The sequence below is a fragment of the Ictidomys tridecemlineatus genome, chromosome 6 (assembly GCF_052094955.1).
Source record: "Ictidomys tridecemlineatus isolate mIctTri1 chromosome 6, mIctTri1.hap1, whole genome shotgun sequence".
Lineage (NCBI taxonomy): Eukaryota > Metazoa > Chordata > Mammalia > Rodentia > Sciuridae > Ictidomys > Ictidomys tridecemlineatus.
In genome coordinates this window covers 62140560-62159926 of record NC_135482.1, presented here as the reverse complement: position 1 = coordinate 62159926, position 19367 = coordinate 62140560, and the positions used below count along the sequence as shown (strand labels likewise).

Here is a 19367-nt window from a genome sequence, read left to right as displayed (position 1 = left end):
CCCATGTTTAAGATTCAGACTGGGTCCTGCACACCACACCCCAGCTGTACCCCTTCACCCTTTGCCTCCAAAGTTCTACCTACCTCTTTACCCCCTTCCCTGTCTTTCCTCAGTCTGCTAAACTGCACCTTTTCGTTCCTGCCCCACCTCTTAGCACATCTCTTTCATTATTTAAACCTAAACTATGTATGGAGCTCCCCCCACATGCCCATTCTGCACCTTTTCCAGGAGGCCCTTTAGCAAGGCTCCCAGGGCCTCCTCATAGGTGACCCCCTCATGCTTTCACTCCTCCAACCCTCTCTACAACACCACCCCTTCCTTTTTTTTTTTTTTTTTTTTTACCTGGGATTGAACACAGGGGCACTTGACCACTGAGCCACGTCCCCAGCCCTATTTTCATATTTCATTTAGAGACAGGGTCTCACTGAGTTGCTCAGCGCCTCGCCATTGTTGAGGCTGGCTTTGAACTCACGATCTTCCTGTCTCAGCCTCCAGAGAGCCTGAGAGCCTTTCTGGATTACAAGAGTGCACCACTGCACCCGGCTCACCCCTCCATTTATTTATTTATTTATTTACCACACTTAATTGTACAACTGAATATGGACCCCTCTCTCCAACACACTGGTGTCACTCAGTCCTTGAAGAGGATGGGAATCAGTCCCTCCTTATTTCATCTAGAGATCCCTGCCCTCCTGCCTCAGTTGCTATTCTAAACGCCTCCCTCCTCAGCTTTGGACAAGAAACTTCCAGCCTGGATGATAAAGCAGAGCTAAAGGACATCAGACCCTCATAATGCTCCCTAATCCTCTATTCCCCTACCATCTAATTTTCCCAATGAGTCAGCTGCAGCCCATGGTGGGAGAACACAGGGTGGGGGGTGGCAGGAGGGACCCACCATATCAGAGTCATCTCTGAGTTTACTCTGAGTTAAACCGGCCTTGCAGGTTCCCCTCCCCCTCGGCAGGACACAGGAATGCAGGGCAGATGGGGGAGGAGAACTATTTCCCTTTCTTCAGGACCCTCCTCTGCTGAGGCTCTTTACACATCTTTGTTAGGAAAGCTTCTCACCAGGGGCCCTCCTCCTCTGCTCTCCCAGGGCTGGTTTCACAACCACCCTATTCCCCTCTACACCTTGCCTCTACCCCCACTGCAGAGCCCAGTGCTGGGAATCCCAGAGGTGAACTCCTCCCTCATGCCCCTCTCTCCTTCTCCCCTAGAAGCTATCAGACCAAGGGAAGGGCTGGAACCACAGAGGAATCTGGAAGTGGTGGAAAAGGGCAGGCTGGCACTGGATGTCTGTGGTCGGTATTTGCCCCCTATGCTGCAAGAGGTCAGGAATGTGGTCATCAACGTTAGCTATGGAAGATAAAGTGCAACTGGCAGCTCTCCACCCCCAGGCCCCAGCCTGAGCCTCCATAGGCCCCAGAAGGCCCCAAGCAGCTGAGGTGGGGCAAGGATTAGAAGGAGATCTGCAAAAGGGCCTGGATAAGAATTCTGGGATCTGTTTCATTGTTAATAGACTTCAAAGTCCCTCAGGAGTCTTACATGATTTAGAGACCTCATATCCCTTGAGCCATCTTTAAAATAGTGCAGTGGCTCATGCCTGTAACCCAGAGACTCAGGAGGTTGAGGTAGGAGAATCACAAATTCAAAGCCAGCTCAGCAATTTAGTGAGGGCTCTAAGCAACTGAGTGAGACTCTGTCTCAAAATAAAATATAAAAAGGCCTGGGACGTGGCTCAGTGGTTAAATGTCCCTGGTTCAATCCCTGGTAATAAATACCCAGTACAAAAAAAAAAAAAAAAAAAAATCAACACTCTACCTCTGCCTCTTCAGAGTGTAGGAGACTTGCTTTGCAGTAGGTAATTCGTATTTGTTCGAGGAGTGAGTGTATGATAATTAACATTCATATCCATTGCCATACAAAGAGACAGACTGGACAGACTTTATTATATTCAGTGAAGAAACTGAAGTTCAGAGTTAAAGTGACTTTTCTAAGGGCATACAGCCAGCATAGTGCCCAAGTTGCTGACTTTAAAAGCAGCAAAAGGCTGTCCGTGGCACATTTAATCTAAACACTTTATTGCATAATTCTTGTACAAAATGACAATTCTAGAACCCTCTGGAAGTGAAGGTGAAAGCAGGCTAGAACCAGTAACATCCCACAAGTCTTCATGCAAAACCAGTGGGCATTGTTTGTATGTTATTTTGTATCCCATTTGCCTCCCAGTCTTCCAGGCCCTGACCCTCCCCTGGCCAGTTCCCCTGGAGTACTGTGGGGTTTTCCCCATCAGAAGGCTGCAGGCCTGGAACAATCCAGAGCCATACCCTGTACCTCCACTTGCCTGGTCCACTGGCCATGCTCCTCCCAGGGTCCCTTCCCTTCTCAGGCCTACCCTCCTGTCTGTCCCCAGTGCCTCTGTTCATCTGGCAGCTCGATAAGAATCAATAGGTCCACTCCAGAGCAAAGATCAAGACCAAGTGTGTAGAACCAGGTCCTGCCAGAAAAACGAGCTGCCGGCACTGATTCTCCCAGTTCATTTAGCAGGGGGTGGGGACAAGCTTGAAATTCCGAAAGCATTATGAAAAGGGGCAGGAAAAAAAAAAAAAAAAAGTCCTAATAAGGAGGGGGACTGGTGACCAGGCTAGAGTCTCAGCTAGAATGTTTCTAGGTGTTGTCTGTCCTCTCAGGCCCCAAACCATTTGGGACCTATTACAATTCCCAGGAGGGATTTTGGTCTCTTATATTCAATGCTTACATTGAATATAAGAGGCTCCTAGAACAGGGCCTGGTGCACAGTAGGTGCCTAATAAATATTCAAATTGTAAGTGCTTCTGAAGCATGTTTACTCAAGAATGTTGGTTTTGGGGTGTGGAAGTGGTCACCTGCCCCCTGTTTAAATCACAAAGTGTTCCACTCTGGCCAGGGGTCCCAGGAGTAAATTGGGGGAGGGGAAAATGCAAGAGGGGGTTAAGAGACAAGAGTTTGTTTAGGAGTCTGAACCTATTGGGTGAGGGAGGAACGTGTCCCTTGTATTTACGAATACACATTTGTGTGGTCGGGCGGACTGTGGGCAAGTGGATAAGCGCAGGCTGCAGTGAATGCAAAACAGGACATCTGAGGCTCCGGACTGTTTCTCTTCCGCTTCTCCAGCTCCAAGCTTTTCTTCCCCAGAATTCCTACGGTTCCAGGATCCCGCAAACATCCCGCTGCAGGAAGGGAACTTGGGAGGCAGTTTGAGGATCCATAGTGAGACCCACATTCCACTCCACCTCATACCATCAGAACCCCCCAAATTTTCAATCTATCAGCACCCTACTCTATCTGGGGAAGGGGAGTACTAGAAACGTCATTTCCTGACTGAAACCACAGCCTCAAGGTCAAAAACACCTGCTGCCCTTTGGGACCCTGATTAGTCACCCCTTTCTGGCCAGCAAGTGTAGCCTTCGCAGTGCTGTGCTAAGGGTGAGGGGGTGGGGTGGAGGTGGCCCTGGAGGGCCGGAACCTAGGGCGCACAGCTCTGCCGCGGTCCACCTGTGGCTCAGGCTGCACCGGCGGCTCGGGTGGCAGAGGCGTGGCCTGTTGAGGGAGGTCCCCACCCCCTGCCTCGGTGATATAACTTGGGTCGCAGACTGCCACCGTCTGCGGCCTGAACCTTAATTCCTGGTCTCTCGCCTTCCTACCGGATAGCATGAGCTTCACCACCCACTCCACCACCTTCTCCACCAACTACCGGTCCCTGGGGTCCGTCCGGTCGCCCAGCCACCGGGTCCGGCCCGCCAGCAGCGCGGCCAGTGTCTATGCAGGCGCTGGGGGCTCAGGCTCCCGGATCTCTGTGTCCCGCTCCTCCAGTTTCCGGGGCGGCTGGGGGTCCGGGAGCTCGGCGACGGGGATGGCAGGGGGTCTGTCGGGAATGGGCGGCATCCAGAACGAGAAAGAGACCATGCAAGACCTGAACGATCGCCTGGCCTCCTACCTGGACAGAGTGAGGAGCCTGGAGACAGATAATCGGAGGCTGGAAAGCAAAATCCGAGAACATCTGGAAAAGAAGGGACCCCAGGTCAGAGACTGGGGGCATTACTTCAAGACCATCGAGGAGCTGCGGGCTCAGGTAAAGGACGTGGAGGGACCGAGGGGACCCAACTCCCGGCCATGTCGGGCCATCCATTATTTCTTACCTCCCCCCTCCCCAGATATAGGGACTTTACTGGAGTAGGGTGCATTGACTCCTTCCACCCTTTTAATATCCATCTCACCCCTAGCCTCTAAAACCCCAAGGATAGTGGAGAGACATGGAGACCTCCTCCCCAGGAGATAGTGGGAAGGGGACAGCCATGAGCTTTGCAAGAGTGGACAGTGTGGGGGAAGATGAGAGAAGGGCCTAAAGTGGACCTAGACACTGGCTCTGGCTACATGGTGTGGACAGTTGGAGGGTTAAGCGGATGTGGCTAAGGCTGAGTCATCCAGGAGCAAACAGAAGGCCTACCTGTGGGAGGGGCCGATACTGGGGTGGGGGGCCCAGAGCAGGGGGTGAGCAGGTGCGCTGAGAAAAAATGCCAGGAGAGGGCCTGGGAGAGAACTTCCTCTAGCAGGCCAGCCAGTCCAGCAGGAGGGGCAGAGTACTGGGATTTGGGAGTTCAGGAAAGGGAGGGAAGTGGGGCAAGCCTCTAGCTAATCCTGGGACTGGAAAGATTTCACTGAAACACATAACATTCCACACACTCAGCCCACCCATCATTGACTTTCCCCCCATGGAGCAATCTCTGTCCACAATCCCCTTAGATCTTTGCAAATTCTGTGGACAACGCCCGGATCGTTCTGCAGATTGACAATGCTCGTCTTGCTGCTGATGACTTTAGAGTCAAGTAAGTCTGGGGGTTTGGTGGGGGGCGGGGTATGGAGCTAAGAATGGTCTGTTTCCAGGGCTGAGTTAGGTTGAAGCTTTCCATGGGATCTTATTCAGGTGTGAATGGAGAGTTAGGGTCTGTTTACTCATTTAACTATTCACCTATGTAACCCTGTTGAATGCTGTCCCCCACCATGTACCAGGGGATTACCATCTGATTTCTGACTCTGATTGCTGGTTCGCAATGGGCACAGGAGGTGAGTTCTGGGTCAGAGATGGGGGACCCTTCTGAATACCTCTACACCTGCAGGTACGAGACAGAGCTGGCCATGCGCCAGTCTGTGGAGAGTGATATCCATGGGCTCCGCAAGGTCATTGATGACACCAATATCACTCGGCTGCAGCTGGAGACGGAAATTGAGACTCTCAAGGAAGAGCTGCTCTTCATGAAGAAGAACCATGAGGAGGCAAGCAGGGCCACTGTCCTAGCCAGGGACCTGGGGGACTTAGGCAGTGGAGAGAGGGAAATAGATGGGGCAGGCCAACAGCAAGCGGCCTTTTAGGGAAGTTTAGAACCACCAGCCTTCCAGGCTGGGGATGTAGCTCAGTGACAGAACACTTGCCTGTAATGCTCCAGGCAAAATCCTACCATCCTGAGCTTTAATCAGCCTGTTCCAGTAGAACACATGTGCTCTGTGGCTCACCAGAATTACAATGTGATGAAGCCAAGCTGGTGTGAGCAAGATCAGATGAGGACACAGAGAGAAGCCCCCAGCACTGAGATCTAGGGCTGATGGCAGAACCAACAGGGTTTTCTAGAAGAGGTATAAGTAGCAGGTTTGTGGAAGAAGGGAGATGGAAGGACCTGGTGAAGTGAAGAGAGAGCAAACTACCTGTGAGTGCCAGGCTCAGGCAGGGAGTGGGTGGTGTTCCTTTTGGAGCAGAAGTCCAGAACTGGCATTTTGGAGAGTACAAGCCCTGAGCTCCCTCTTGTCTCTTCTCCGACTGCTCCAGTATGCCTCTGAGAAGAGCCCATCACAGATGAAGGGCCTGGTTAGAACTCTGATCTTGAGCCCTGTCTCATTTAGGAAGTCAAAGGCCTTCAAGCCCAGATTGCCAACTCTGGATTGACTGTGGAGGTGGATGCCCCCAAATCTCAGGACCTCAGCAAGATCATGGCAGACATCCGGGCTCAGTATGATGAGCTGGCTCAGAAGAACCGAGAGGAGCTGGACAAGTACTGGTCCCAGCAGGTATGCAGTGGGAAGGGCTGGCTGCTAGGGTGTGGAGGGAGGCACCCAGGGAAGGAGGGGCCTGATGACTCTAACCCCCCTGCAGATTGAGGAAAGCACCACAGTGGTCACCTCGCAGACAGCTGAGATTGGAGCTGCTGAGATAACACTCACTGAGCTGAGACGCACAGTCCAGTCCTTGGAAATTGACCTGGACTCTATGAGAAATCTGGTGAGCACACTCTCATCACCTGTCCCAGCTCCTCTGGCCTTGGGCACAACTCTGCCTCAACCCAAACCTTCCCGTCATGAGTTTCCTTACAGCATCATTTTTCTTTGCATTTCCCACCACTTCCCCCGACCCTAGCACTTAGCAAACAGTAAGTCCTCAAAAAAGTTTCAGGGCCAGGAGCAGTGGCATGCACCTGTCATCCCAACTATTCAGGAGGCAGAGGCAGGAGAATCACAAGTTGGAAGCCAGCCTCATCAACCCAGCAAGACCCTGTCTCAAAAAAAAAAAAAAAATGCTTTTTAAAAAGGGGCTGGGAATGTAGCTCAATGGTAGGTAGCACCACTGGGCTCAATCTCTAGTACTGGAAAAGAAAAAAAAAGTTTCAGAGAGTAAAGACTGAGGAGCCTGGAACTCAACACACCCCACCTCTCCTTTCTGTGCTCTGCAGAAGGCCAGCTTAGAGAACAGTCTGAGGGAAGTGGAGGCCCGCTACTCCATGCAGATGGAACAGCTCAATGGGGTCCTGCTGCACCTGGAATCAGAACTGGCCCAGACACGAGCAGAGGGGCAGCGCCAGACCCAGGACTATGAGGCCCTACTGAACATCAAGGTCAAGCTGGAGGCTGAGATTGCCACTTACCGCCGCCTGTTAGAAGACGGAGAAGACTTCAGGTGAGTGGGGGTCTCCCCACTACAGAAGCAGGGGTATTCTCCCCAAATCTAGAGTTTTTAGAAACCCTAAAGAGTTGTTCATTGGTTTCCACTGAGCACGGGCTGGTCTGGGGTGTTCCTGAGTCTTCAAGGGAATGGTGGTTACAGAAGGTTCCTCCCATGACAAGAGAATGGTGGCTAAGTATTATCCCTAGCTATCCTTGGGTAAAAGTAAAGTTTGGTCTTGGGTTTTTTGGCCTTGCCTTTTCTGGAGGCAGTGACTAAGGGAAATTGGGACATAAATTTAAGGGCCAGGAGACTTTTTTCTCTGCCATTTCTTGTCCATCTTCTCTAGGGGCTGTTTATGACCAGGGTTTGGTCTTCTGTTACAGTCTCAATGATGCCCTGGACAGCAGCAACTCCATGCAAACCATCCAAAAGACCACCACCCGCAGGATTGTGGATGGCAAAATAGTGTCTGAGACCAATGACACCAAAGTGCTGAGACGCTGAAGCAGCAGGAGCAGGGGACCCTCAAGGAGCAAGGGACCAATAAAAGTTCCAAGATCATTAGACATCACTTTGAGTCTTCCTTGGCTTTTTCTTGCAGGGCAAATGCCTTCCTTGATCCTACAGTCCCACCTCTGACCCCAGGGGTTTTATATGAGTATGAAAAAGTAGGCAGAAGAGGGTCTGGGTTCTTGAAAATACCTAGAGGGAGTAGCAGATGTGAGCAGATGGCCCTCAGTAGTGGGGAAAACACCACACACTTGTGAAATCTTTCCCTTGAAAAGGCCTAAGGATGATACAGGACCTCTGACTGGCAGCTGTTCAGTAGCAGAAATCTGAGCCAGGGGAGGAAGTGGGGCCAAAGACAGAGGGTCCAGGAGCGAGGAGAAGGCAGGGCCAGAGCACCAAACTGACCTTCCCCTACTCTGCCACTCTGCATCCTTGGCCCACCACCCAGGGCTTCCCACGCAGAATTCTCCAGTCCCAACCTTCACTCTTGTCCCCAAACCTGTGGTCCCTAGTCTCTGCTCCTACATTTGATGGGAATGTAGTTTTTATAGTGCTAGAGGCCGATAACAGACAAAATCCCCGTTCTTGGTGGCACTTATATTTTGGTGATGGGAAATAGGTAAAAAACAATAAAGATAATAACTAGGCAAATTATATACCATATTAGAAGGTGATAAGTGTTACAGGCTGGGATGAAGGAGGCAACAGGTTGGTTGATGAGGGAAGACAATGTGTGATGACCTTATGAATCTTCAACTACAGCAGATGTTTTTACCTAAGAAATGCAGTGTGTTTACAAAGTAAGAAGAGGGGTGTCTTTAGTGGAGAAAACTAAAGGCAGCACCATCGAGGCCTGTTCTCCTAAGACCTAGAGGACACCAGAACAGGCAACTCCAGAGGGACAGGATAGAAATCATCCATGCAGGACCCTGAGAGAAGGGTCAGGAGAGGATGGGAAGTGAAGGGAGCATGGATCATCCTTCCTGACCAAGGTTTAAGCCAGGTTCCAAGAGAGATTAACTGTGCAGGTCAGGTCCCTTACCCTCTGGGCTCAACTATCTATTTATTTATTTATGGGAGGGTACTGGGGATTGAACTCAGGAGCACTCAACCACTGAGCCCCATCCCCACCCCTATTTTGTATTTTATTTAGAGACAGGGTTTCACTGAGTTGCTTAGCACCTTGCTGTTGCTGAAGCTGGCTTTGAACTTGCCAACCTCCTGCCTAGTCTCCTGAGCCACTGGATTATAGGCATGCACCACTGTACCCAGCTAGGACCCTTAAAATGCAGGAAAACATCCTATCCCAGAGCAAGGGGCTCTGGTGAGATGTTTCTCACCCTTTTTAAATGTACCTTCCCTGAAGAAAAAAAATATACAGCAATTATTTGCTTCATTTATTTCTCCTTTTCTCCCCAACCCCCACTTTGTCTCCACCTCCCCCATGTTTTCTTTTTTCAATCTAGAGACAGGGTCTCACTGAGTTAGTTGCTAAGTGCTTCACTTAGTTGCTGAGGCTGGCTTTGAACTCCTGCCTCCACCTCCCAAGTTGCTGGGATTATAGGTGTGTGATCATGCCCAGTCATCTCCCCCATCTTTGAAGGGGTCTGCAAGAGACAAACATTTGCGGAAAGATAGTTGAGTTTTACTTTTCTGAGATTTGTGATAGGTAAACACTCTAAGTGGTTTTCTTGCCCCCTCCCTCTCCACCATCTTCCAAAAACATAAGTATAGCATTAAAAGGACTTTCTCAAGACCACACAGGTGCCTCTGAAGTTCCAGGAACCTCCTTAAAGGTTTGTGCCACCCTGGCTGGCAATCTAATTCCTATGACGGAATTCCAGCTTTCCTGGGTTTCTAGAAAGGAGAGAGAGACACATGGCCCAGCTGCCAGGAGTTGGGATGGGAAGCCCACAGACACAAGACAGACTGACCCCAGCAAAGCTACAGGACGTGGACCTGCCTGAAGGTAAGACAGAAAGTCCCTGGCAGCCCTGAGCAGTACTCACAGTTGAGTCAAGCTGATCAGAGAAACCCAAGACTGTGCACCTGATATGATTATCCTTCCCATTAGACAATGTCTTACAGTTCTCAGGGCGCTTATGCATTTAGTTTTCATTACAATCCTGTGAGGTATGCAAGGCAGTGGATATTATTGGCTCTGGCTCAGAGAGTTGGACAGTGAGGGCCACAGAGATCATGTGACCTGGCTGAGGTCACAGAGTTGGAAGCTTAAAACAGGAAACCACATCTGCAGGTTCCCAGTTCCAAGTTCCTTCCTCAGTGTGCTATAACTTACTGGCTGCCCTTTAGAATCACCTGGGGAGCCGAACAAACAATACTGAGGACTGGGGGCCTCCTCCCCAGAGAATCTGATTCAGTTATTCTGGAGTGAGGCTCCCCAAAGTGAGGACTCAGGGGAAATGTTTGAAAAACTCCCTAGGCAATTCCAATAGGCAACCAACATCAAGAGCCAGACTTGACCTGTGCCTAGGAGCAGCACCAAGGCATTCCTTCCTGACCCAGGTCAAGACAGAACCTATTTTAAACAAAGCCCCAAGCCACTGGGTCAAATCTCCAGCAGGTAAAGGTGACCATCTGAGGGCAGTTCATTTTGCACCCCAAGCACTAAGTGGGTGCAAAAGGAAAAATTAGCTATCCCAAGGTTATGATGTAGAGTCACCTGTCCCATTTTGAATCTGTACCATTTCATCCATTCCCTGCCCAGATGGTGAATTTACAAGTGGTTCTAGAAGGTATAAAACAGCATATATCATATAGTGTCACTTGTACAAAAATAAAATACAACTAGTATTATGTATGAGACCTTCAAGGAAGGGATCTGACAGTGGTTATCCTAGTTGACTGGGTTTGAAAGCAACAAGGTCCAAGTTACCTCCTAAAAACTGGCCTGTAATCCCAGCAGCTTGGGAGGCTGAGGCAGGAGGATCCCGAGTTCAAAGGCAGCCTCAGTAAAAGTGAGGCCCTAAACAACTCAGTGAGACTCTGTCTTTGAATAAAATAGTTATTTTATCCCCAACATGGTTGGGGATGTGGCTCAGTGGTCAAGTGCCCCTGAATTCAATCTCTCATGCAAAACAAACAAACAAAAAAAAACCAAGTAACTTAATTTATGACCTGAGGCTACCTGAAATGATTGGCCTAAGGACAAGTAGACTTTGGAAGACAACATTCTGGGGACTGTTGGAACAACAGCCTCTTCAGAGTGAAAAATATGTTGCTTGCTCACCTTATAATCCCTACCACTAAGAAATAAGCACAAGACAAGGTAAACAACTGCTCTGCCCATTTACCAAATAACCAGTGAGACTGTAAACTTCAATGCAAAGGTCTGCAGCTAATCTGGTCTGGAGTGCAAGTAGCTCTGCCACATGGCCTCATTCCTCTCAATAAATAGCTCCTGGTTCCCTCCTGTAGCCTGGTAAAAACTGAACATCTGACTAAGGATATCACCTAAGTGATTTGAATCACCCAAAATAAACTAGCCTTATCTAAAGCCTTTGTGTTGGGTGTGTGGAGTGCATTTAGATCTATTTCAAACCTTTCCTGAAGGTATAACCTGGCACAGCCAGGAAGCCCAGACTTACTGGAACCTACTCCTGCATTGCTTCCTCCCATACTCCCACCTTTTGTGCTCTTTGGAAGTTCCCTGTGAATAGCTGATCGTGAAAAAAATTCATTCCAAGCATGGTGTACTGTAACACATATTGGCACCATTCAGGAGATAATGACTGCAGCATTATTGCTCAACTCACAGTGGCCCTGAAAAACAACATGGAAAGAAAAAAAAAATCCCTCCAGTGGGCAGAACTTCAAAAGATACATCTATTTGTTTATTATGGCCAGAGATAAGATCCATACTGATTCATGGGCAGTGGCTAATATTTTGACCAGATAATAAAGGACTTAGAAGGAAAAAACTTCAGGGTTAGTGACAAGGAGTTCACTATGGGGGGATACAGATTAACCTCTCAGATTGGGCCAAGATATGACTATTTGCTTGTAACACAAATGTTCACCAAAGGGCCTCCACTAAAGATAAGACTCTTTTCTCCACATTTTTTTTTTTTGCATGCGTGTGTGTATGTGGTGCTGGGGATTGACCCCAAGGCCTTGTGTAGGTAAGGCAAACACTCTACCAACCGAGCTATATCCCCAACCCAAGATAAGACTCTGAATAATCAGTAGATCATATGGGCTGTTCTGTTGATTTGGTGAGCTCCTTTTCTCAGCCACCTCTGCTTTACCCCATGGGTTCATGAACACAGTGGCCAGGGTGGCAAGAACAGAGGTTATTATTTGGGTTCATGGATATGTACTTCTCCTTATCAAAGTTATTCAAGGTATTGTCACTGGTGATTTTCAATCTGACAAGCCAACTTTGAGATCCTGACCTGGAGCCAATCCTTGGCAAGGGAATTAGCCACTTGAGGCAGGTTAGTTACATTGGATGCCCTTTAACATGGGGGATATGGTAATTTGTTCTCCCCATATGAGACATTCTGGATGTGGATTTGTTTCCCTGGGAGCATCACCATCCAAGGACTTGTTGAATATCTTATTCACTGACACAGCCTCCCATGCAGCATTGCTTCGACTGTCTCAAGGAGAGAGGAATACAGCCAGGTCGACACCTCAATTTTAGCCCAGTGAGACTTGTGTCAGACTTCTAACCTATGGAGCTTCTAGGTGAAAAAATGTGTGTTGTCTTATTTTTTTATTTTTTATTTTATTTTTTTTAGTTCTCGGCAGACACAACATCTTTGTTGGTATGTGGTGCTGAGGATCAAACCCGGGCCGCATGCATGCCAGGCGAGTGCACTACCGCTTGAGCCACATCCCCAGCCCATGTGTGGTTTTTTTTTTTGTTTTTTTTTTTTAAAGAGAGAGTGAGAGAGGAGAGAGAATTTTTTTAATATTTATTTTTTAGTTCTCGGCAGACACAACATCTTTGGTGGTATGTGGTGCTGAGGATCGAACCCGGGCCGCATGCATGCCAGGCAAGCGCGCTACCGCTTGAGCCACATCCCCAGCCCCATCCATGTGTGTTGTTTTAAACTACTAAGTTTATGATGAGTGCCTTAGTGGTAAAATGTTTGCCTATCATGCATGAGGCCCTGGTTTCGATCCCCAGCACCACCAAAAAAAAAAAAAAATTTGTAATGATTTGTTACAAGAGCAAAAGATAACTGAGACACCATCAGAGAACAACTTGTCTTCTCTTTTTTCCAGGTTATCCAGATAATGTGCTTGTGGTTAAAGGGACAGGGTTAGAAAAGAGACTGAGAGCTGTGACCAAAGCAGTGAGCTTTGCAACAGACCAGACTGGAACATGTCAGAAGGCTATGGAAGAGAGACCTTCAGGAAGGTGAGCTGTGTCTGAACAAATCAAGAAAGATTAAATAACTGTGGAAGAGAAGTACATAGAGGGGCTGGGGTTGTAGCTCAGCAGTAGAGTATTCATGTAGCACAAGTGAGGCCCTGGATTCAATGCTCAGCACCACATAAAAATAAATGAATAAAATAAAGGTATTGTGTCCAACTACAACTAAAAAATAAATATTAAAAAAAGAAGTACATAGAAATCCCTGAAAATTTATGATTAAAAATATTGTGGGCTGAGATTATGGCTCAGTGGTAGCGCATTTGCCTGGCATGTGTGAGGCACTGGGCTTGATTCTCAGCACCACATATAAGTAAATGAATAAAATAAAGGTTCATCAACAACTTAAAAAAATTTTTTCAATAACCTAAGACTGAGGGTAGAACTTTGGTAACACTGCCTACCAGGCACCAGGCTCTGCATTCCAGCCCCAGCACTATACAAACAAAAATAGAATAACTTTTACTACCTCTGGGGAAAAGAAAAGTGGAATAGAAAGGAAGAGTAGCCATGATACATCTAAGAGTTTATGTGCAGGGGCTGAAGCTGAGGCTCAGTGGTAAAGCACTTGCCTAGCATAAATGAGGCCCTGGGTTTGATCCTCAGCTATGCATATAAATACATAAAATAAAAGTCCATCTACAACTAAAAAAATGTTTTTAAAGAGCTCATGTGCAAATCACATATGCATAGTCATAATAAGGGCAACATCAAAGACAACTGTATCTAAAATCATAATATTGTTACATTGGGAAGATGAGATGGCAGCAGATGTATGTCTCTGTGTTGGCAATAGGCCTACCCTTAAAGAATGGCTAAAGGAAGTTCTCTGGACAGAAAGAAAATGACAAAAGGAGGAATCTTAGAAAATTAGGAAGGAAAAGAAACAGAAAGAATAAAAATATGGGTAAACATATTTTCTTTCTTTTCTTGAGTTTCTTAAATTATGTTTGATGTTTGAAGCAAAAACAGTAACATTGATATGTTTCTAAATCATATAGGAAGAAATTAAAGATAATTGTATTATACAGAAAACAAGATTAAAAAAAAAGAAAAACATAAAGAGACACATCTATAATCTCAGCTACTGGGGAGGCTGAGGCAGAAGAATGGCAAGCTGTACCACCAAGCTACACCCCCAGTCCTCAGTCTTTTGTTGTTGTTGTTGTTATTGTTGATCCTCCTGCCCGAGCCTCCCAAGTCACTGGGATTACAGGCATGCATCATCATGTCTAGAAAACACATTATTTTCAAGTGCACACTGAATATATGCCAAGATTAATCATATCCTAGGCCATAAAACAAACCTCAAATAATTGAAAAGAATTAAATCATATAGAATGCTCTCAGACCTGCAGTAAACCAATCTAGAAACCAACAATAGAAAGATAAGAGAAAAATCTCTAAACACTTAAATTGGGAAAAAATAATACACATTTAAAATATCCATGGGTCAAAGAAAAAGTCTCAAAATGAATTTTAAAAATACATTAAGCAGGGCACAGTGGGGCATGCCTATAATCCCAGCAATTTGTGAGGCTGAGGCAGGAAAATCACAAGTTCAAAGCCAGCCTCAGCAACTTAGTGCGGTCCTATGCAACTTAGCAAGACCCTGTCTCAAAATAAAAAAATAAAAAGGACTTTCTCTCTGCTTCCTGGAGCCATGTTTTGAGCATCTTTTCTCTGTCACATTTTTCCATCAGTCTCTGTGGGCACTCATGTTCTGCCTCACCTCAGGCCCTGAGGAATGGAATTGGCCATCTATGGACTAAGACCTCTGAAACCAGTCACCATGTAGATGTATTCAAGAAACTTCACTCAAATCAAGCTGGCCTGGAATCAAGAGTACCAATTGGTTGTGAGAATGATTTGGCTGATGTATAGAGAGAACAGAACAAGTTAAACAAGTTAGGGCCCCTGCAGCAGTAAGCACCAATGTTACTACAGAAATCTTAAAAAAAAAAAAAAAAAAAAAAAGTTAAAAAAGTTGAACTTGCCTGGCTCAGTGGCACCTATAACCTCAGTGACTCAAGAGACTGAGTCAGGGGGATCACAAGTTCGAGGCCAACCCCAGCAACTTAGTGAAACCCTCAACTTAGCAAGACCCTGTCTCAAAAATTTAAAAGAACTAGAGAGGTAGCTCAGTGGTAAAGCTCCCCTGGGTTCAAGCCCTAGTATCCACAAAAAAAATAAAAATAAAAAAATAAACTTAATGAAAATTAAAGTAGAACATAGCAGTGTCAATAGGGAAATTTATGCTTATGTTAGAAAAGAAGGAAAGTCTCCAATTAATAATCTCAGGTGCCACTTCAGGAACCTAGGAAAATGGATCAAATAAAAATAAATAAGAGCAAATAAACCCTAAGCAAGCAAAAGGAAAGAAATTGTAAAGGTAAGAGTAGAAGTCAGGACTAGGGATATACTCAGTGGCAGACCACGTGACTAGCATGCATGAGGCCTTGAGTTTGATCCCTAGGTTTTGGGGGTTTGTTTCTGTTTGTTTATTTGGTACCAGGGATTGAACCCAGGGGCGTTTAACCACTGAGTCACATCCCTAGCACCCCCGTCCTTTGTCTTAATTTTATTTAAAAACAAGGTCTTGCTAAGTTGCTTAGGGCTTTGCTAAATTGCTGAAGCTGGCTTTGAACTTGCCATCCTCTTCCCTCAGCCTTCCTATCTGCTGGGATTACAGACACTGCCCACAGTTTGATCCCTAGTACCTCAAGAAAAAAAGCAGAAATCAGTGAAGTTGAAAACAGAAAAGCAATACAAAAAAATCAATGAGGGGCTGGGGATGTGGCTCAGCAGTAGAGTGCTCGCCTAGCATGTATGAGACCCTGGGTTCGATCCTTAGCATCACATAAAAATAAATAAAATAAAGGTATTGTGTGCAACTACAACTAAAAAATAAAGCATAAAAAATCAATGAAACAAGAAATATTTCTTTGAAAAGAGTAATAAAGTTGACAAGCCTTTAGCAAAACTGACAAGTTTTAAAAGAAGACACAAATGACCAATATTAGTAATAAAACAGGATATATTTTTTTTGGTAGATATAGACAAGATTACTCTAAAATATATGGGTTGTGTGGTATTATTACAAACACAGATCAAGGGAATGCCCTGGAGAACCCAGAAACAGGCACACACAAATATATCCAGCTGTTTATCAATATTCTTTTCAAGAAATGGTGCTGGAGAAATGGGACATCCACAGGCAAAGAAGAACTATCATCTTGACTCATCCCACATCTTATGTAAAAACTAACTAAAAATTGCTGGGTATACATTGATGGCATATACTAGTAGCCCCATCCTGGGCAATTTATCGAAACTAGTCAGATACATGGATGGATGGATAGATAGACAGACAGACAAACAGGGCTGGGGATGTGGACCAGTGGTACAGCACCCCTAAATTCAATCCTTAATACTTAAAAAAAAATTAGTAAAGAGCTGCCGGCTCCTCTATTAGGACACTTTTGGGAGGCTGCAGGTGCCAGGGGACAGCCAAGGGCTCTCCCAGGAGTTCCAGAGGAACTGGAAACCAGGAGACTTCCAGCTAGGGGTTGCTGGGGAAGCGGTGGCGGGAGGCGCGGGGACCTTGTCCTGAGTGTTGCCTGCAATCCCAGAGCTTTCCCAGCCCTTGTGCGGGAGGAGTTGCTCAGGTCTTTCGCCCAGCCGCGCGGACCGGGGACACCCAGGCGCCACCTGCTGACTCTCAGGGGCCGCAGCGCCTGTCCAGGTCCACTGAGTTGCCCGGGTCCAAGGACGCAGCGGGAAAGAGGGCGTGAGCAGGAACGCAGCTTCCCCACGCAGCTTGCTGGGCTCTGAGCCAGGAGAGGGCGGGAGGCGCAGAGCCAGGGCAGCTCCCCAAACCGCACAGCAAGTTCCTTAAAGGTGGTCCAGCCTTCCCACCAACCTGTCTTAGTACCGGTAAAGTCTGGCTCACTCTGCTCTCCCCCTGGATCCGGGACTTTGATGCCATCTCTCTGTCCCTGCCAGCACCCGCATCCTGCTTTAACATTGGCAGAGGCTTTAAGGGGAATCCCACCCTGCCTCAAGCTGCTTTCTTTTCCCATTCCTCCTCGCTTCACTGCCCCGCTCAGGGAGGATTGAAGTTTGCAGGGGCCTCGGATCTCGTCTCACTGGAGGAGGGTGTGGCCCGTATCAGAACAGCGAGTTGGCCAGGTGTCCACTGAAGGAGATCCAGAAGGAGGAAAGAGGACCTCTGGATCCAGATGTGGTCAGGGCCAACGCATTTGAGAAACACACGTAACTTGAGACAAGCCGGGCTCAAATCCCTGGTGAGCCAGTCCCTTGCTGGGTGAACTTCAGGAAATTCCTTAACCTCTCAATTCCTTAGTCTTTTGGGTCCAAAAATGTGACTTAAAAGTGCATTCTTGGGGCTGGGGCTGTAGCTCAGTGGCAGAGTGCTTGCCTAGCACGTGTAAAACACTGGGTTCAAGGCTTAACACAAAAAATACATGCTGTCCATCCAGAACCATATATATATATATATATTTTTTTTTTCTTAGAGGGGCGCAATGATGTATATCAGTAATCCCAGCAGCTCCAGAGGCTGGGACAAGAGGATCAAAGCCAGCCTCAGCAAAAGCAAGGTGCTAAGCAACTCTGTGAGACCTTTTCTCTGAATAAAATACAAAATAGGGCTGGGGATGTGGCCCGGGGGTCGAGTACCCCTGAGTGCAATCCCTAGTAAAGGAAGGAAGGAAGGAAGGAAGGAAGGAAGGAAGGAAGGAAGGAAGGAAGGAAGGAAGGAAGGAAGGAAGGAAGGAAGGAAGGAAGGAAGGAAGGAAGGAAGGAAGGAAGGAAGGAAGGAAGGAAGGAAGGAAGGAAGGAAAGAAGGAAGGAAGGAAGGAAAGAAAGAAGGAAGGAAAGAAGGGAGGGTGGGTCTGGAAGTTCTATACAGTTCCACACATTCTGCAATCCTGGAGTACTAGGAAACCCTCCTTCTCTCCCCCTGTCTTTCTCTTGTTCCCCTACCCATCGCTCATGTCAGTCCAGGAGGACAGGGAATTTTGTCTATTTGGTCCTCAGATATGACCTCAGCACCTTGTACAGTACCTGACACATGATAGGAGGTTAATAAATGCATTCTGAATTAATGAATGAATGGCTTAAAGTTTGGCCTTTCCAAGTCCAACTTTGCAAGTTTTTTTTTTTTTTTTTTTTTTAGGGTACCAGGGATAGAACCTAGGGGCACTTAACCACTGAACCACATCCCCAGCCCTTTTGTGTGTGAGTGTGTGTGTGTGTGTGTGTGTGTGTGTGTGTGTGTGTTGTATACAGGGCAAGCACTCTACCAACTGAGCTATATCCCCAGGCCCCAGCCCTTTTTTATGTTTTGAGACAGAGTCTTGCTAAGTTGCTTAGGGTCTCACTAAGATGCTGAGGTTGGCTTTGAACTTGCAATCCTCCTGCCTCAGCCTCCTGAGCTGCTAGGACTACAGGTGTGCGCCACCATGCCTAGCTCTCTTTGTAACTTTCCTGACATCTGGCCTCTGTGTGAGGACTTTACCACAGTGCAAAACCCCTGGTTACTGGAACATGATTGCTCTTTCTGCTGGGTTGAAATCAATCTCCTTTTAGCCTTCTGGACCAGCTCTGCCAACAAGAGTTGCACAGAACTCCCTCTCCCATAGATTTCATGTGTGAGTGATTTCACATGTTACACCTCACCTGGGTAGAAGGAGGTCTGAGCACAGGGTCAAGATGTAGCTCTACTGCTGGCCTGTATGCCACATGCCCAGGAGTTGACCCCTGCAGCCTTGAATGAGCAGCCCTCTAAAGAACAGCTATAGAAGAAATTAGAATCACAGAGATCCTCAGATCTCAGGAGGTTATTTCCCCACTAACGGACCTGACCAGAACATGTTAAAGTATGCCAGCTGGAGGAACTTAGGATAAGATATTTGGAGACTCTGAGGGCATCTCCATGCTCTGACCCTATGACACATAGTTCTCCTTCCTTGCCCTGAAACCCACTGGGAGCAGCAGGATCATTGGGCTCCTGCAGACTAGCTGACCCTTCCCCATTCACTCATCCCCCTGAAGATCTTTTTGATGGTACTGGGGATTGAAACCAGGGCCTCATGCGTACCAGGCAAGTGCTCTGCCACTAAGCTATATTCCCCAGATACCTGCACGAGGCCCTTCATTTACATTGTTAGAATTCCTCCAGGCCCTTCCCACACATGCCTCTGATGAAGGCCTGTTTTGTGTCTACTGCTAAAGCTAATGATTTACACTCAAGGGAAAACTGAAGAGCTAGGGAGCCAAGGTGGGTGAAAGGGGAGATGGCAGAGGCTTAGAAGCCACCCAAGTGTGGGGAGTGAATTTTTAGCCTCTAATGGCCTGAGGCCTCAACTCCAAGTTATTTTCCTTCACTGCTTCGTCCCCCTGCTCCTCCTAAAAGCCACTGCCCTTTCCCGGAAGCCTCCCATAGCTGTACGTACCACT

At 47.3% G+C, this 19367-nt stretch overlaps 1 protein-coding gene across 2 annotated transcripts; it reads left to right on the top strand.

Annotated features, from left to right (window-relative positions):
- The first annotated feature begins 3582 nt into the window (after positions 1-3582).
- Positions 3583-7541, top strand: Krt18 (keratin 18). Of its 2 annotated transcripts, none has more exons than XM_021726258.3 (7): positions 3583-4111; positions 4783-4865; positions 5157-5313; positions 5935-6099; positions 6185-6310; positions 6759-6982; positions 7317-7541. In XM_021726258.3, exons 1-7 carry the CDS (start codon positions 3692-3694, stop codon positions 7327-7329), a joined length of 1188 nt encoding a protein of 395 aa, XP_021581933.1. In that variant the 5' UTR covers positions 3583-3691; the 3' UTR covers positions 7330-7541. The 2 variants fall into 2 exon arrangements, with proteins under 2 accessions (XP_021581933.1, XP_005325063.1); XM_005325006.4 differs by having other exon boundaries at positions 3585-4111; positions 7354-7541.
- The last annotated feature ends 11826 nt before the right edge of the window (positions 7542-19367 follow it).

What these genes read in the sequence shown, in the direction of transcription:
- Krt18 (XM_005325006.4), top strand. Translation starts at nt 3,692, where the DNA reads ATGAGCTTCACCACCCACTCCACCACCTTCTCCACCAACTACCGGTCC. An exon ending in TGAAGAAGAACCATGAGGAG is followed by an intron (nt 5,314 to 5,934) that starts GCAAGCAGGGCC and finishes TGTCTCATTTAG; the next exon opens with GAAGTCAAAGGCCTTCAAGC. An exon ending in GAAGACGGAGAAGACTTCAG is followed by an intron (nt 6,983 to 7,353) that starts GTGAGTGGGGGT and finishes CTTCTGTTACAG; the next exon opens with TCTCAATGATGCCCTGGACA.